The sequence below is a fragment of the Euprymna scolopes genome, chromosome 1 (assembly GCF_053919585.1).
Source record: "Euprymna scolopes isolate OS-2025 chromosome 1, ASM5391958v1, whole genome shotgun sequence".
NCBI classification, from domain to species: Eukaryota; Metazoa; Mollusca; class Cephalopoda; order Sepiida; family Sepiolidae; genus Euprymna; species Euprymna scolopes.
In genome coordinates, this window is record NC_136482.1 from 156,325,738 (window position 1) to 156,345,201 (window position 19,464).

The 19,464-nt window shown below is 34.3% G+C and overlaps 1 protein-coding gene across 2 annotated transcripts in view; it reads left to right on the forward strand.

Annotated features, from left to right (window-relative positions):
• LOC145276849 (NACHT and WD repeat domain-containing protein 2-like) overlaps positions 1-19,464 on the forward strand; it is a 75,862-nt gene that overhangs the window by 53,288 nt on the left and 3,110 nt on the right. For both annotated transcript variants that reach the window (XM_080128218.1, XM_080128229.1), the window contains exons 5-6: positions 1,869-2,106; positions 4,012-7,330. In XM_080128218.1, coding sequence (XP_079984344.1) covers positions 1,869-2,106; positions 4,012-7,330 — 3,557 coding nt within the window. The remainder of the gene's footprint in view (positions 1-1,868; positions 2,107-4,011; positions 7,331-19,464) is intronic.

A 19,464-nucleotide genomic window follows, 5' to 3' on the forward strand; every position in this document is an offset into this window, starting at 1 on the left:
AGCAAGAGGTCCAGTGAATATGGCAGATGAGGCAGAGTCTTGTAGCCCAATTCGTTCATCTTCTGCAGGGTCAGTTGAGCAACATGCGGGCAAGCGATGTCATGGAGGAGAATTGATCCCTTCATATTGTACAATTTCGAGCACATATGTTGGAGCTTCTGGTGCATTTCATCAATTTGTCAGCAGTATTTCTCTGCTGTAATCGTTTTGCCCGGGTTCAAACAGTCAACATAACCTTTTTTTTTTATTGGTGCAATTTCGACTTCGGGAAGTGTTGTGGAGCTTGTCCGGCATCCAACCATTGTACCAATCATCGCCGGTTGTTGTAGAGGATCCACTTCTCATCACACGTCACAATCTGATCGAGAAATGGGTCGTTTTTGTTGTGCAGAAGGAGCATAGAAGACACCTCAAAACAACGATTTTTTTATTATGGTTCAGTTCATGCGGCAGCCATTTATCTAACTTTTTTGACTTCCCTATTTGCTTTAAATGACAAACGAATGTTGAGTGGTCGACCTCAAGTTCAACAGCAACTTTTCATGGGTTTTGCAAGGATCAGCTTCAATTAAGGCTTTCAAATGTTCGTTATCAACCACAGTCGGTCGGCCGTGACCGTTTTTATCTTCAAGATTCTCATCACCATTGCAAAATTTCTTGAACCACTGTTGTGCCACACGTTCCTTAGTGATTCCTGGGCCAAATGCATCATTGATATCATGAGCTGTCTTGGTAGCTTTTCGACTTAGTTTGAACTGGAACAAGAAAATCGTGCAGATTTGAATTTTGTCCATGCTGTCGAAAAGCCTGCAAAAAATGAATGAAGAGATTGAGAACGGTAGCAAATAACACGATTCGATAGAGCAAAAAATGCCCTTCAAAATGATATATAACATGGCTATATATATATATATATATATATATATATATATATATATAGCTGAATGGGAGGGGGGGGCGTTCCAAGCCTAATGACTCCTGTTTTTCTTATTCCGCACAAATAGACCAGAAGGGATTGTAAATTGCTTTGTTATGATGGCTGAAAGTTTCATCTCTTTGCTGCAGATATTGACGGTGTGAGACTCTAAGAAAGAAATTCTTGTCATAGACATCAAGTCAGAATTCCTGGCAAAAAATAAATTCTGAAGCACAAAAAAGTTGTTGTTTTACTATTACCACCCCCGTCTTCATAACTCTTCTACGTTTTGAGTTAAAAAATAGGAGGCTTTACTTTTGGAACGAACTTCATATTATTAACAGTACATTATACGGATTGATGTAAAAATCACCGCGGAATTTCTACGAGATCTTAGTAGTTATTAAATCTTTTCGTAATGATCATATCTGGATGGGGAGCCCAGAAACATTTGAGTGTTACACGAATGCCCTGATCTAAACCGGGTTGACATGCTAGTATATATATATGTGTATAGGTGTATATACATATATGTGTGTTCATGAATTAAAATGTGGCACGCGTCTGCGGATGAAATGTCAGAAACTGACAAGCTAAACGGGAATTGTTTCAATATTTCTCACAAATATAAACAAACCTTGTTATTGTTATGAAAAATGTAACAGAAAGAAATCTGGTTACGTGGATGTTTTGAAAAGATTGACAGGAAAAGTGACAGAAGGAAAAAGATTGCAGTTGGAGATTTGATTGTCAACCGAGTGGACGCCACGATAATTCTGTCGCTCCCCCACTCTCTCTCTCTCTCTCTCTCTATCTACCATAAGCAAGAACAACAGGAGAAATAAAAAAACGGACTGTTGCTTACACCAATGGTTGTTGTGTTTTGAATTCTTAATGAAAAGCACAATATAAAATCAATGAACACAAATCATTTTTTTCGATTTTTTTACAGGTACTTTGTGATGACGCCTCTAGTGCATATGTTGTAAGCCATCTGCTGTCATCGTTGGACGAAAACTTTGAATCACGCAATAAAGAACCTGAAAGAAAAAAAAGTGATGCTGATGACAACGTCGATGATGATGATAAACGTAGTGCTAGAAGCCACAGCCATTTCTCAGACAAGGATTTTAATTCTGATTTTTATGCTCGGAAAACAGGAAAGAAATTATCAATGGTTTACAACACAGGTTAGATTCTTGAAACTCTACACTTTGACGCTTGATATATGTATGCAAGTTATGTAAGCAACTATTGAATGGTCTTATATCAAACAAAGCTGATCCTAAAATCAGATGATTTAGCGAAAGTTAAACATTTGATTCCCGGATAAGTAATTATAATGGCATATATGAATGTGCCATATTTGTTGATTGATGTGCTTTATTGATTGCATTATTAGTGGATTTTGTATTACTATACACGTAGATTCAAAAAAGTTGTTAAAAACAAATATATAACAAATAAATGTTATCAAAGGCAAGATAAGTTACTTTTCTATCCAACTAGATATCTTTTAGTATTTTTATTTAATTCAACATGTTTATTCAGCTCGAAAAACATACAGTGTTTACCAATGTATTGGAAAATTTTAAATGGCGCCCAACTCTCTGATGAACACAGTAAGTTTGGGAAAAGGAGTTAAAAATAAGAAACTATACAAAATACTGTTAAAAACCCACCGAATATATGTCAGCCTATGTCATGGTAACATATATTAAACGAGTTTCTAACAGTATTTTGTCTAGTTTTTTTTTTATTGGTTAAAATAAGCTGCTTGTTGAGATATTATCCAACGAGAGTAGAGATTTTTAAACAACATTTGCTGCTTTACCCTACACTAGCAACATCTCTGAGACACAATTCAACTTACAGGGTTCTACATTGCAGGTGAAACAGTTGCATTTGGAAGTGATTTTTCAAAATGGCGACTAGAAACAATGAAACGCTTATCTTTTGGCGATTGTATTTCTTTCTAAACCACTCTTGCAAAGCTCACTACTGAGTGAAAAATATCTTTGCAACTTTTTTTTTTTTTAATAAAACGAGCAAAGTCAAATTATTTAAACAATGAAAGGTTTAACAAAACAATATACATTTTTTTTTTAACAAAAGGCAGCTTAAAAAACATCCAAGGAAATTCAAATGTTTATACTTTCAAGTATCAACATAAAATTTGGCGAATATTTAAAATTACACTTCTTAACAAAAAAAAAATCTTTATGATGTATATAATTGTCACAGAACGAAGATGCCATATTCTAAAAATCATGGATTTGGCTAGAGATTTTTTTTTTATTTGGCTAGTAAACACACACACACACACATATATATATATATATATATATATATATATATATATATATATATATATATATATATATATATATATATATATATATATATAGGGCTCCACAAGTGAAACAGTCGCATTTGCAAGTGATTTTTCAAAATGGCGACTAGAAATAATGAAACGCTTATCTTTTGGTGATTATATTTCTTTCACCGACACTCTTGCAAAGCTCACTACTGAGTGAAAAATATCTTTGCAACTTTTTTTTATTAATAAAACGAGCAAAGTCAAATTATTTAAACAATAAAAGGTTTAACGAAACAATATACTTTTTTTTTTTTAACAAAGGCTGTTTAAAAAAACATCTGAGGAAATTCGAATGTTTATACCTCCAAGTATCAACATAAAATTCGGTGTATCTTTAGAATTACACTTATTAAAGAAAATACAAATCTTTATGATGTACATACTCGTCATAGAACAAAAATGTCATATTCTAAAAATCATGTGGGTTTCGCTAGAGACTTTTCTATTTGGCTAGTAAACGAAAATATTTAGTTTTCAAAGGTGAACTAAAGATAAATTTGTCCATAGAACCCTGACTTATTTATTTAAATATGTTTAAATTCAAAAGTACTCCTACTTTGGAGTAACCTAACCTCAGTTTCTCTTTATAAACAGATAGATTTCTAAATTTGTTTGAAATATTACTCTATTAGGGCAAAGGTTTTTGTTGTATTTCTTTTTTTTTTTTTCAATCCTAATTACACATGACTAAAGGATGTTTTTCTGCTCTTTTCAGTGTTTGGCATTGAACTCCGAGAAGGTCTCATTTGCAGAGACCAAGCATTGAATAAGCAAAATATTGTATTTACCAGAAATGTTGCGCATATTGAAGAAGAAATGACCAAAAACGTGGAACGCAGAATCAGCATACTGAAGTACAAGGATGCTGGCACTAGCGATGTACAATATTATCAGGAGTATATGCAACATATAAAATGCAGTTTTGTTCGCCTACCAAAAGAGAACGGCATGTGCACCGCAAACTACCACTGCTCTCAAAATAACGGTCTTTGCGGTAAGGATGCATACATGGCACAAAGTCTAAAGCAGCATATCAATTCATGCCTTAGCAGACATGAATGTGAGGAAGTAAGCAAGAAGAAGCAATACGCAGAAATACTAAACCATTGGTATTATGCCAAACAATTAACAAAGACGAGTGTGTATCGTGATGATATACCAACAATATTTGACAATTATCTGTGCAATAAAACTACATGGCCGTTAGTGGTGATTGGGGAAAAGGCTACAGGAAAATCAACTTTGATAGCTTTGTTAGCATTAAAGATCCAACAAAGACTACAGCAACATGCCTGGAAAAATATCTGTGTTGTGCTTCATTTTATAGGCCTGACACGAGAGAGTAGTAGTATACGTGAAATACTCTTTTCAATTTGCAGTCAAATTGTTTGTGCAATGGGAAGAAATGTTGGGGAAGTTCCAAATGATTACACAGGGGTAAAGACCTTTTTTAGGGATCTAGTACAAAAGTGTCCCTTTAGGGCATCCATAGTAATTTTACTGGATAATATAGAATATTTACATTCGACAAATAATGAAGAGCGTTTTGAATGGCTTCCGTTGGTCTTAGCTGAAAATGTAAAAATTATTTTTACATCAAACGAAACAGAAGAAAGCTTTTATACACACATGAACAACAAAGTGAGTAGATATTTTCAACTGGGCATTTTATCCCTGAAAGAATCTGAGGAAATCTGGAATAAATGGATCGCCGCAAGTGGTTTGGATTATCGTCAGATTAATGCAGCCTCGCATATAATAAAGAATTGCAAAAAAATAGGAATACAGAAAATATTATTGGAAAGCATTAACCGATTCTGGCCCGTTCATTCAGGTGATTCTGTAAATGAAGAAATGGCCTTCGATCAGTATTTGAACCACCTTGAAAAGAAACATGGCAAAAACTTTGTATGTATATCGGTCGGACTTTTAGCAATGGCAGCACCAATGGGACTCTCTGAAATAGAATTACAGATGTTATCAAAAAGCATTTTTGACACCGCTTCAAATTCTAATAACGACAAACATTGGATAGATACAGACAGCATTGCTTACAGGTGGTGTTGTCTTTATAATGATTTAAACTGGTTTCTGGTTGAGTGTGTCATTGATGGCGTGAGTGTACTCACGCTGCCTATTGGTCATCTATTAAGCCAGTTAAAGCAGCGATATTTAACAAACTGTGACCAACATCAGAAAATAAAAAATGCTTTATATAAATTTCATGATTTCTGTTTTGATAAACATCCCATTGATGGGATTCAACCACTTTACTTCCCGATCGTCAAGAAATGGAATGTCAGAAAGATCAACATGATCACCCACATCTTGGCTCAGAGGTCATATCGTGAGGAATTTAAGACACGCTTACTGTACAATTACAACTGGTTGGTTTGCAAATTGCAAGCAACATCTTTAGATGATGTTCTGAAGGATTTTGAAACTGTTAAGAATGATATTGAAGTAGATTTAATTTCAGAAACCCTTCAAATGTCGAGAAGCGAATTACAAAACAGAGCAGACTTTTTGTGCTTTGAGCTACTTGGACGTCTTCTTCCCGTAAAAAATCGCTTCTCAAATATTCGTTGTTTACTTGATCAATGTGATCAGGCCATTTTAAAAGAATATCATCTTGCTCCATTGTCGCAACTGTATATGGCACCGGGCGGTCCATTAAAAAGGGCACAATACCAATCTGTAAAAGAGAAAGACGCAGATGTGATGTTAGATATGTTCCAAACAGAAAGTGGTATGATACTTGTGATGTATAGGAGTGGATCCAAGTCTGCAACAGGGATAGTCGTAAAGAATTTAAAAGATGATTTAATATGGGAAGAACCAAAGATGCCCTCTAAAAATGTCCTACTAAGCAGAGATGGAAAATATACAAACGTCTTTCTAAGTCAAGATCTGCTGGTAGTTATCCAGTCGAGCAATGGGAATGTTCATGGTGTTATTGAAACAGGTTTACACCAGTCGATTGGTTGCTGTAGAGTCTCTTCTGAGCATTATATTGCTTTTACATCTAATAAAGGAGTTGGCCCTATCATCATTGATATCGAAAACTGCATAGTCATCCACCGAATGGAGTATTATGTACAAGCGATGGCTTTTTCAACAGATGAAAGCCACTTCGTGTTGTACACCAGGAAGAGAATCATTCTTTTCTCGATTCCTTGTTTTGAAAGAAGAGGAATGGTGAAGATGGAGGAAGTTCCGCGGCAATTAATCTTGTCTCATGATAGTAAGGAATGCGTTAGCTTATCGCGAACAGGTGCTGTTATTCTGTTATATTTTGATTGGACGACACGCAACTTTTCAACTCAGGAGGTGTTTTACAATGTTGACCTGCAACAGATGACCCTCTCTACAAAAGGAGACATTGTCCTGCTCTTATCGTCAAAAAAATTATTCTTGTACCAAGTCCGGTCGGCAAACACTATTTTCGACTTGGAGTTTTCCGCTGATGTTTTAATTGAAAAAATTTCTAATTTTGTTAGTGCTGCGTTTTCGAGCACCAACGATTTTGTTATCGGTTTGCGATGGACTTATGTTGGCATCTGGAATACCCTGACTGGCACTATTTTGCGTATTCTCAAAACATCCGACAACACACCATTCAAGAAATTATTGATCCCAAAAAATGGGCTAGAATTTTACACACTGACCGATCGAAAACTGGAGACATGGGATCTGAAACTCATTGAATCAGATGTCCAGTTTAAACCAAACATTTTTGATGATCCAGTTAAGGATTTAGCCATGTCTACAAATGGGCAAAGAGCTATCTGCTGCACATTCAACAGTCCTGAAGCCAAAGTTTTGGACGTTCCGACAGGCTTAGTCATTTTGTGCTTGTTACATGGATACCAATCATTAAACAACGTGACTCATGTCGAGATATCACCTGATGCTCAATTTGCAGTTACATTTTCAAATTGGAATGAGGACGGTTGCCGTTTTCTCAGAGAATCGATTCTGTGGGATATCAGGAGACAAAATCCAAAAAAGCTTCACCATTTTGGTAGTTGCAGGTAAATATCAAGATTAATGAATGCAAGGTTGCATTTTTTAAGTATGTTCGCTAACCAATCTACCATATATACTTGTGCACGAGTCGAATTTCTGGGCGACAATTTTAAGGCTATTTTTTGGGGGGTCGACTTATACATAGGTATGTTTTTGGAAACGTTGTTAAAGATCGACTCGGCGCTCGATCATAACATAGAAAACGCTCTCTTGTTTGTGCACTTAGTATATGCCGGAAATCCTAATAATTAATCACACTCCTTCCAACCCCCACTGCAGTGTGTTTGCCAGCATGTAAGTACATGTGCGGCTTTTCAGTGGGAGACTTAATGATAATTACAATGTTCACTCTCTAGATGTGGTTATATAACTAAGTTCGAGGTTAGGAAATGTAGTGTTTACGATATATTGTTCTCCCTAAGTTCAACAAGTTTTAACAATTTAATAAAACCATTTAGTGGCACTTAACGCATGCGTTCACATTATTACGCTATATTACGGCTCGTGTAATTTACGTTATTATGGCACGTGACATAAATTATGTCTAAAAACAATAACTGCGCCTGGAATTCACAGCATGTCATTGATCAGAATGTCTGATTAGCAACATTTGCATTCGCTGCATGTGAGTGTGCAGCGGGTTGGTTCTATATATGAAAATCAAATAGACTACACTTGTGTAAATGCACATATTCTCAAAGATGCCAAAAAACAATTTATGTCTTACAAAAAAAACACAAAAAAGGAAATTATCTGTGCAAAAAATAGCCATGAGATAGACCATTTAACTTGTCTAGAATTTACAGTCGACTTATACAGAGATAATACCTAAAATGACACAATTTTTGGTCTTAAAATTCACATCGACTTATACACAATTATATACGGTAGGTAAATAGTTTAGAATAATAAATATCTAATTTAAATGGCCATTAAACTTTTTGTAATAAGACTATAAAAATAACTATAATTTTACATAATTTGCATGAGACTGAACGATTGTAATATGGTAAAACAATCGTTTGTGGATTATATTTGCTCCCTATTTATGAGTATAGTTCTCATAGGGGAAATAATGGTTGCCACTTAGCATAAAGCATTACACTTTTTATAGAACAGAGTTTTCTAAGTAAACTGGAATCATGAGTGTAAACAAAACATAAGCAAAATATGTCGTTCTCCCCTAATTTCTTATTTCCATGAGAGTGAAGTAACGTAGGCATAACTTTCACAATTGTTCCTATTTACCTGCCTCCCTACAAGGGCAGAGTTAGACACAAGGTCGGTTTTTAATGTGGGGAAAATCCAGCTCTCCAAAAAAGGGGCACTCTAGGAACAAAAATAAAAATTGTCTCGGTCATGAAGGATTTCTCCTCCACCGACTGAGGATAGAAAAAGTGAAGTGTAGCATCAGAACAGATACTACACTGTGTATTTATTTGCTTCCCCACGAGAGCAAATTAGGCATTAAAATCTTTTTTAATGTAGAGATGGGGAGGGGAAGGGAAAAGGGGACCAGCTCCCGAGAGGTGGGAAATCGGAGCTGGTAGTGAGAGCCTCTCTTGGTATATAGGGTTACCCTTACATAGACCAGGAGCTCAGTGCCACAAGGACAATGGTCTCTGATTGCAGCATCTGCCGGAACAGATACTACACTGTGATTTTGGCCCAAAGTCCAAGGAAAAAATTGCTTACAGTTGCAAGTGATCTGGTGATGAGTTTCAAATCTTAGCATGAAAATAGCTGTTACAGTGAAAAGCCATGATATAGCGAAAACCCTGTCTATGGATGACTATATATATATATAATTAAAATTACAAAGATAAATATTATCTTTATATTAGAACCTATCGAGATAATAGAAAGCTCAATATATTAGATAGAGTAATTAAAAAGCAAGAAAAATTGATGATAAAAATAAAAAAATTATAATAAAGAAAATAAGAAAAAGAAAAAAAAAATGAATCCCTTGTTTGAATTTTTAATGGATTAATAAATTAAATGGTTTAACTTATTCAATTTATAAATCAATTTTAACTAATTCTCTTTTAATCGAATTTAATCAATAAAATTCACATTTCACCATAAATATTTTTACATTTTATTGTAAACTAGCAGGGGGGGGGGGCTAGGCCTTGCCTGTTCATAAAATACACTTAAATATATTTTATACAATATTTAGTAGAAAATTGGCTTGTAATAATATTACAGAGCCAATTTTCTATTGAATATTATATTGTACCTAATATATAGTACTGATTTCAAAAGTTTTTAAAAAAAGTGACTTGGGTACCATCAACTAGAATTGAAATCAAAACATTTAGCGCTCCAGGCGCATTCCCGGTTGTTTGAGCTATCACAAGATAGATAAGAAAGATTTAAAACTAAACCACTTGAATGAATTTGCACATGCATATTTCTGTACACGTTATTCATTCATCCAAACAAAGATTTTACTCGTTATAAACCATCCTTGGTGTATGATTAGTATTTCCTGTTAATTTCAGTGTTATGTGACCAGTAGTTTAAGAGTTTATTGGTTAAATATTTACGTACTGACACACACTCATACACACATGTACATACATCTATTGTTTTATTTATATAGCTAAATTATTTGTTTATTGAAAAGCTTTTAAATATTTATTTTTCACGTATAGGGGAGGGTGCGGGGAGTTGGCCACAAAATCTGCCATTTTTATATTTCTTTCACTGCTGTTGCACATATAAATAACGCACGTTTATTTCATGATATGGAATAAGTTTTATTCATATAAGTTCGTAAAAAAAAAAATTGAGAACAGTTTTTTAGATATGTATGAGAAGAGTTGGCCAGGGTGTGTGGAGACTGTGCCACAGATGGGGAGAGTGTCATATTAAAAGACGTAAGCCCTTTTTTTTTAGCTTTCAATTACAAAGTACAACAAATGGGCATATTTACTAGTGTTTATATCCTTTCTGCATTATAATAACATCTGATAATATTCTGAAATGTGCATTGGTTCAATGATATAGTGATATTTATAAGATCAATACTACACAGGAATAATGAGATATAAGCACACACACACACACGCATGCACACATACACACCACACTAGTTAGAAATTTGTGCCCCAGATGTCTTTTAATTAGCAAATGTTCAAATGAGGAGAGGAAGTCACATGTGGGGAAAGTTGGCCAGTAGGAAAATCTGAACACAAAAAAATCAGTAAAAATTAACAATAATTGCCACATTTAAGAAATATGCTGAAATGTAGGCTGAATGGACACTCTTTACAGATGAAAAAAAAAAAACACTGACAATGTCATAAGGCTACTATGGGTTTGAAGGTAAAACTCATAAATTGCAAAAATTACCTTCAAAATGAGTTAGTGCTCCCTCTCAGCTATGTATAAAAGGAAGTAATCAACAGCGGACAAGTTATTCCTTCCTACTGAAGAGCTCTCCAGAAACAAAGCTAAGAATTAATTTCATGCTTGTATTTTAATTAGACATAGGGGTGGCCAACTCTCCCCACCGGCCAACTCTCCTCACCTTCCCCCAATATTGGAAGGTGGAAACCGGATATTTCTAATTATGCTACAACTTTATGGATTTATTGGGTTTTGCAAAAAAATAAAAATCCAATATGGCACTTATCACGTTTAGAAATTGATTTTTAAAAGCAAAATAAATAAGGAAAATATCAAAATCTGTAAAAAAAAAAAAATGATTACAATGAGTTTAAATCTAAACAGTTTGTTAAGTTTTAAATCAAAGTATTTGGAAATGGTGCTTATTGTGATATGTATCTGAACTGCAATCCTGAATTTTTGAGATGAGATGTGAATGTTTGTATTGTTGGTTACTCAGGCAATTATTCTTAAAATATTTGTTGTTATTGGCACAACGTTTCAGTCATTGTAACCTACGACCTTCCTCGGGTTTTAAATCCATAGAAACGGAAACATGGATTTAACACCCAAGGAAGGTCGTAGGATACAAAACAATACATGCATCTGAACTCTTCATATATATATATATATATATATATATATATATATATATATATATATATATATATATTAGTGATGGGACGATTCCAATACTTTTCCCGATTCTGATACAATTACTGATTTCGATTCTTTATAAATCTCTAATTATTTAACTAGATTTTTATTTCTCCCGATTTTCATAAAAACACACATTAAATATGCAGATATTTTCCTAAACGTCAAAATACACTTGTGGAGGATGTTCTATCGATTTTTGTTCACTGGTATTTTAAAATCAATAAATATTTATTTTATCATTATTACCAGGAATGGAACATTTTGGTTTAAACAAAACCAAATAAAAAAGACAATTAAAAGATTTATTTTGGCATTGGAAAATAGGCACCAATGTTTCCAATTCCGGTACCGATTTCAATACCCTAAAATCTTTTGATTTTTCAGATTCCCGATTTCGAGTAATCATCCCAACACTAATATATATATATATATATATATATATATATATATATATATATATATATACATACAGGCAGGCCACCCGGTATTGCCCAATCATAAAATATGCTATATATTTTGATCAATGCAGATTTCATATTTATTATTATATTGGACCCAATATATAGTATTAATTTAAAAAGTAAAAAAAAATTTTTTTAAAAATGACTCGCGCGCTACCACCGAGAATCAAAACCAAAACATTTAGCTTACAATTTAATTTGTCCTCTGACATTAATGCCTGACCTATGAAGATATGTTCGCTGCAGGGTTAAAATTAAAACAGGAATCAATAGCTATTACGTTATGCATGCATATTCGTATCACCATCATTTGAACTTCACTTGGCAAATTTAATTTTTTTTAATTTTTACACTTTTATACCGATTTTCCCAGGCTAAAACACAAATATAAAGTTTCGCATGGGTTTGAATACCTTATATATGAAGTTTCATATCTGTAGACCAAAAACTGAATGAGGAGTTTGGGAGGCAAAACTTTTTAAACAAAAATATATACGAATACATAAATATATATAGAAAGAGGTTTGTGTTTACTATAAACATTTTACGCAAATATTACCCAAGTATAAATCATGTAGAATATCTGCATGAATATAATTACATGTAATAGTTAACTAAAGATGATCATCCTATAAGAAAAACGAAAAAACTAATAGGGAATTAATTAAAATGAATGTTTTAAAGAATATGTAAATTAGCAAGATCTTTTGCTAGTGAATGCAATTCCATGACCCATATATAAAAAAGTTGTATTTTCTTTTTAAATAAACAGAAAAAAGGTTTGCCTTTTTTTCTTCTTGGCCTGAAGGCCAAGATCTTTTTTCTATTGTTCTTGGCCTTTGGGCCAAGATCAGAGTGTAGTATCTTTTCCGGCAGATACTGCAATCAAAGTCATATGTGGGAGCAACCCCACATATCAGACTATTGCTCTTGAGCAATCAGTTTTGGTCAATGTAGGGGAAACCCTTCATACCAATTGTCACCATCCAGTTCCCTCTCGGAGGATCTGGTCCCCTTTCACTCACTCTCCACATTAAAAAACGGCCTTGTGCCGAATTTACTCAATGGGAAATCAAATAAAAAACTAAATAAATAGAAAAAAGGGGTTTTAATATATATAGCAATAAAAAAAAAAAAAAATTATAGGAATATAGATATATATCCTTATATTCTCCCTACTATAATAATGATTTTTGTCCACGTGTATATAATTCATGTTAATAAGCATTTAATCAAAGAAAGCTTGCCAGTAACCTTCTTACCTGCAATTAATTCCAAGCAGAGTAAAAAGTAACCTTCTTACCTGCAATTAACTCCAAGCGGAGTAAAAAAAAACAAAAACAAATAAACAAACAACAACATCATCATCATCACCACCTTTTTACATGCCAGTATGTGTGGGATGGCGGTAAAAAACTAATTTCCAAACTAGCCTACCTTCATCCAGGTTTTATTTATAGCTCTTTCTCTCAAATCCATACTTATCTGTTCCTCCTTTGTTTTCCCCTGGTAATTGTACCTGCTACCTCCACTGTTCTACATCTACGAACCAAAGAACTCATGCCTTTGTGATGTAACCCGGTTGAACAAATAGCAGTTTCTCATCAGCCAAGAAAAAAAAACATTCAACGACAAAATTGTTTGTTAGAAAAATATGAAATATTATTTTATTTCTCGCCTTGCATTGCGCACTTCAGTCAGTAGACAGGAAGGGGAAGCAAGAGATGGGCAGTTTTCAGCAACACAGCACAAAGACGTGCGTGCTCGTGGCTAACGTCGCACTCTCGCTGACTCCTCTTTCACCTCGTTTGTTTATATTAACCTGTTCTTTCACAGCAGCTATGAGGTCAACTACTTGATCTATTCACCAGAGGTGAATAGATCAGTTTTTACAGGTCTGCACTTTAGTCTGTAGACCGACTGCGTGTCTTTCAATGTTGCCATACCATTGACGTTTCCTGTTCTGCACACATTTCCCTTTACTGTCCAAGTTTAATCTTTATCTGTAGTTAACTAAACTAAATCTGTCTTTAAACATATTACACATCTATCATAATATTCTCATGCCATACTATGACATTATCATTTCCTGAGGTGTGTTACTTGGTTGAGGAACAAGCTCCCCGGGGGAATAGACAATATCAAATGATAGGCACATTGAAACATCAACACAAAGAGTTGATATGTCATCAACTATACTTGGCTGGCATGGGTCGCTTCTTGAGTCTTCATTGCATCATTACAGGCAGCATTTCCATCATCGCATTAATGGGAGGAACTGCAGGCTGAAATCAAACGCTTGTACAAAAATAGCAAACAAATGCATTTTTTTTTAATAAAAAATATATAATTTATTTTACGTTTAACAATGACGGAGCATATTTAGTTGACCGATTGCGTGCGCCTGGTACATGCAAAATCCAAGCTTCAACTGTTTTAAAAACAATGGAATTATATTTCACTCCTCTCTTTCAATGAAGAAAGAGAGTGGGGGAGTGTAAGAAAGAAATAGAGAAAGTGAGAGAAAGAGAGAGAGAGAGAGAGAGAACGACATAAAAAAAAGAGAGAAAGATATATTCATACAGTTTGAACATTGTTTTGTTTTCATATGCCTCGATGATGAGTTCTCTGAGTTTGACCTTTCGTTTTCTATGATCTCAAATTGTTTTGACTTAGTTGAATATTAATAAACGACTGTTATTCAAACGCAGCCAACATGCTCTACCCTTTCCAAACCGACAAAGCACCTGCATGACACGTTTTTAACTTTATCACAAAGTCAGGCACAAGGTTACAAGCTAGATATAGGGGTTATTAATGTAGAATAACAATACATGTCCTCACTCCTTGCTGATCAGGTTTCACATCCATGCATTATCACACTGCATGCAGATGCCTAATAAATTCTTCCCTTAGTTAGCCATATGTATATACATACTAGCAGGTCACCCGGCATTGCCCGGTCGTAAAATATACATAATTATTATATTTTAATTAATACAAGAAACTGAGACATGTACATGCAAGTATTATGTTTTTTCTAAACCGTTTGCTTTTTGTAAGTAATAAAAAAAAAAAAAAAAATACTTGCGCTGAGATTGAAACGAAAATCTAAAAACAGGGAGTCAAGTACGACAATCATTAGGCTGGCTTGGAAAAAAAAAAAAAAGAAAGTGTTTTCAAATTAGACTTTTTTTTTTCAACATAATGAATCTGTCATGTGAATTAATTCACACATGCACATTCATGGAAGAGTTAGAAAACAGATAAAAAGCTGATGAGCCTCGCGCATCAATTTTTAAATTCTGACCGTTTTTCCAATCCGTTGAGTATATAGGTTGAGAAGTGTCCTTACACACATTCTCACTTTTATATATAAAGTGAGAATAGTTTGTAGTCACTCAAAGTAAAATAGCGATGAACAATCATTGCAAAAAAAGCTCATTTTGATAAAAATTGCATAAATAGTTTTTTTGTTTGAGAAAAATAACTTCTTGTGATATTAAAAATGTTGCATTTTTTTTTTTTTTTTTCAAGACTTCATTGATATTTCTATCTAAAATTAGGTATGTTTATATATCTGTATGTACAGGATTTATTCCTAAACACATTAACCGATCGTTATGAATTTTAGGTGGATTGGTTGGTTGTTTTTGTTTTACGGCATATCAACACTTTTCAAGTTATTTAATGCCAAATCCAGTTATTTTGAAGAAAAACTTTTTAATAGAATATATTTGGGTTTTTTTTTCAAGTCGGTTTCCATTCAACCCATAGTTGGAACCCTAACAGATACTACCACTCTGAGTCAGAGTGGACCTGGGAGCAATGCCAATTAAGGGGTAGCTCCACACTCCCCAAAGCCCGCAAACTAGGGCCTCACCATTGGATATTTTTTTTTTTTTTTTACACGGTGGTCACCACTTATCAAGGCCCGGAAGCCACTCAGGGATAAGGGTTATTGCAAATACAGTACGTTAGTATGGAGATTTAATGAAGTATTTACTTAAGGGGGCGGTTCATTAGAAATTTGTTAACGCTGGACTTGAAGACATCCAAGTTGTGGTCAGGTGGGAAGCAGGCAGACGGAACAGAGTTCCACAGGCGTGCAGTTCTAAGAAAGAAGCTTTGTTCATGGAATCCACGTTTTGATTTAGGTGCAGATAAAGAGTGGGGGAAATTTTTCACAGTGGATTCAGCTAGACGGGTGTTTTTCGTGAAAGATTGGTGAGGGGGGACCAGAGATTGGAGTTCGGACAAGCACTTGCCATGGAAATAACGATAAAACAAGGATAGACTCGCAACGTCTCTTCTGTGAGAAAGAGGTTGCAGGGTAGAGAAAAGGGCATCCTCCACTAAGCCACAAAGTCTATTTTATACTCTGTTAAGGCAGGATAGGCTGCTTTTAGCAGCTCCTCCCCAGATATGGCAGCAGTATTCCATCCTTGGACGTACTTGGCTTTTATATAGATAGAGAATTGAATCAGTAGTGTGATATCTTCTGGAGCGGTAGAAGGATCCCACCATCTTTCCAGCGACCTTGGCAACAGACTTGATGTACGTGTTCCATTTCAGATCAGGAGTAAAGGACAAACCCAGAAGTTTAAGGTTATATCCAGGACCAATGAATTTTAGAACATACCTGCTAAGCGTAAAGAATCTAAAGGTGGGCTATATTTCATTTTAGTTTCATGCAAATAGGATAAAAATGAGTAGAAACCTTCCATGAAAATTCACATACAATTTTTGTGAAATTTCAACAATATTAGGTTGGTGCAAAAATAATGTTGGTTTTTGACGTTCAACTTCATGCAAAAAAAAAAAAAACAATATTATTTTTGCACCAACCTAATAGTTATTAGACCTCCATTAATAAATATTTCTCAAATTTAAGTTAATTTGGAGTATTTTAAAGGATTTTTGAGGGGTAAATAATATGGATACAATTTCACGTTTGAAAATTCAAATATATTAGATTTGCACTAAATTAGATCCATCTATCTTACCTATCTCGTCGAGCTTCTTGCCTAGATCAATATGACTCTCTCTCTCTGTCTTCACATTTCCTTGTCTTCCATCAGCTGCCTCAGATCTTCAGGATCACAGTTGGCATCGTGTTCATGTGCAATTTGCTGGATGTACATGGATCTAAGTTATCCTATTCTCATGCGGCCATGCCGTGAAGTCCACAACAATATATTTCTCACCAACTCTTGCTTGCTCCTTTGGCAATGACCAGCAAATCGTAGACGTTGCTTCTTGATGGTAGTAAATATGGCAAGTAGATTGTCATAATGTCACTGTTTCGTGGGATGATCTTGCCAAGATATATTTAACACTGTTCATAGCTTATGGGTGTACGTGCCACTTAACTTTCTTTCCAATCTTTTGATGAGTATCCAGTATGTAGCACCATAAACAAGGACAAACTCCACCACTTCTCTGAAGAACTGCCTTTTCAGTTTGTCAATTAGGCTTGAAGTCCATACTGACCGTAACTTACCCAATGCAAACCATGCTTTTGAGATGCGAATTTTGATATCTCTCTGGGGAACCTATGTTGCTGCCCAGGTACGTAAACTCAGTGACTTCTTTCAGTGTTGTTTGATCTAGAGCATTTATCTCCTCCTCTGCATTAAAAGTCAGTTAAGTATGCTGATGGCTGGCGTTTACTTATAGATGTATTTAAGGTGAAAAATTAGATCCATAGACAGAAATTAAGCAAAATTGTCTGAATTTTAATTTATTCTCAAGACCTCTTACATGTAAATTTGAATCATTTTTAAGAATCAAATTCATGCAATGGATTTTGATTAAAATTGGAATAAAGATTCTAGACACAAAGTTTAGTATCATTATATGTTAATTATAATCTTCTTAAGATATAAAAATGGTGCAAAACTGTTCTTTACGAAGGATTAATTTTACCTGGGATACATATTCTAGGATATATATAGATATATATATATTAGGTTGGTGCAAAAACAATATCGTTTTCCCACATATGTAACTTCTATATTATTTCTGAATTAATTCCTTGATATATATAGCCATGTTATATATCATTTTGAAGCATGTTTTTTTGCTCTATCGTATCGTGTTATTTGCTACCGTTCTCAATCTCTTCATTCATTTTTTTACAGGCTTTTCGACAGTATAGAAAAAATTAAAATCCGCACGATTTTCTTGTTCCAGTTCAAACTAGGCCGAAAAGCTGCCAAGACAGTTCATGATATCAATGATGCATTTGGCCCAGGAACCACTAACGAATGTGTGGCACAATGGTGGTTCAAGAAATTTTGCAATGGTGATGAGAGCCTCAAAGATGAAGCCGGTTGTGGCAGGCCGACTACGATTGATAATGAACATTTGAAAGCCTTAATTGAAGTTGATCCTTACAAAAGCACATGAGAAGTTGCCAATTACAGAATGGGATCTTCACACATTCTGGATGTTACTCCCAATTTGGAGTTTGTTTCAAATGTTATGGATTACTCTATTATCCCTAATTTTCCCCTTGTATTATTATTCATCCGGTCTGGCAGAAATTTCCCAGAAATAAATGAATGCATTTCATCGTTGGATTGACCAGGCTGTATGATATCCTTTATCTATGACTTTTAAATATCTTTTAAATAACTTTTTTCAATATATGTGCTGATGAGAAAAATATATGTTTATTCATAGCTGAAAATTTTGCTAATTGCATTTCATGATATGAGCCGTTGTTGAAAATCCATGGATTCAGGAATTATAATTCTTTTCCATATATTCCTTGTTTCAAACAATAAATTCTTTACTTGAACATATTTTATGCATATTTTAATCTACAGAATTTAACTTTAATCTTTGCACTTTCACACTTATACAGTATCATTTTGAAGGCCGGTCCTTCGGACGACAAATATCAAAAAATTGGCCAAAGACATTAATTCCTTCACCCTCAACTAGGTACTTTTCTACAGGGAGGGGTCGATTTTTTCACCAATATTTTTGAAAGTCATCGCCTCTTTTCGATTGTCTAGCTTTAATATAAGCCTATGTCACTTCCAGTTTGGCGATGGGTGCAACAGCTAACGTGTCACGTTTTTTTTTTTTTTTTTTTTTTCTTTTCCTCCTTCGCGGTATAGGTTTGAGCCTGTCTGCCTACTACCATATTTTTTTTTTTTGTTCAACCAACACCCTTACACACCTCAACTTTCTTTTCTGCCTTTGCATCATGGGTTTGAGCCTGCCTGCCTACTACAATTTTTTTTTTGGGGGGGGGTGCTCCACAAACATCTACAAACACCCGGGGCAACACCGGGCACCCAGGCTAGATAAATTATAAATTGCAACAATTTTTTATAAAATTTTGTTAAGATAATTTTTTTTATCTCTTCATTATTGCATATAAATAACTTCTAAAACTTTCAATACTTGAGGATTTGCTAAAGATTTTAAAGCTAGAAATGTCTTTCTGTTCAAAAGTTTGAATGCTTTTAAATTCCTACCAAATTTCAAGATTTCACAAAGTAACTATACTTTTTTTTATTTTGGTTTCAACTACGATAAAATTGTCGTCCTAGAAAAGACGACATGATTCCATTTCCGTTAGATGAAAATTGGTTTTCTTTTTTTTT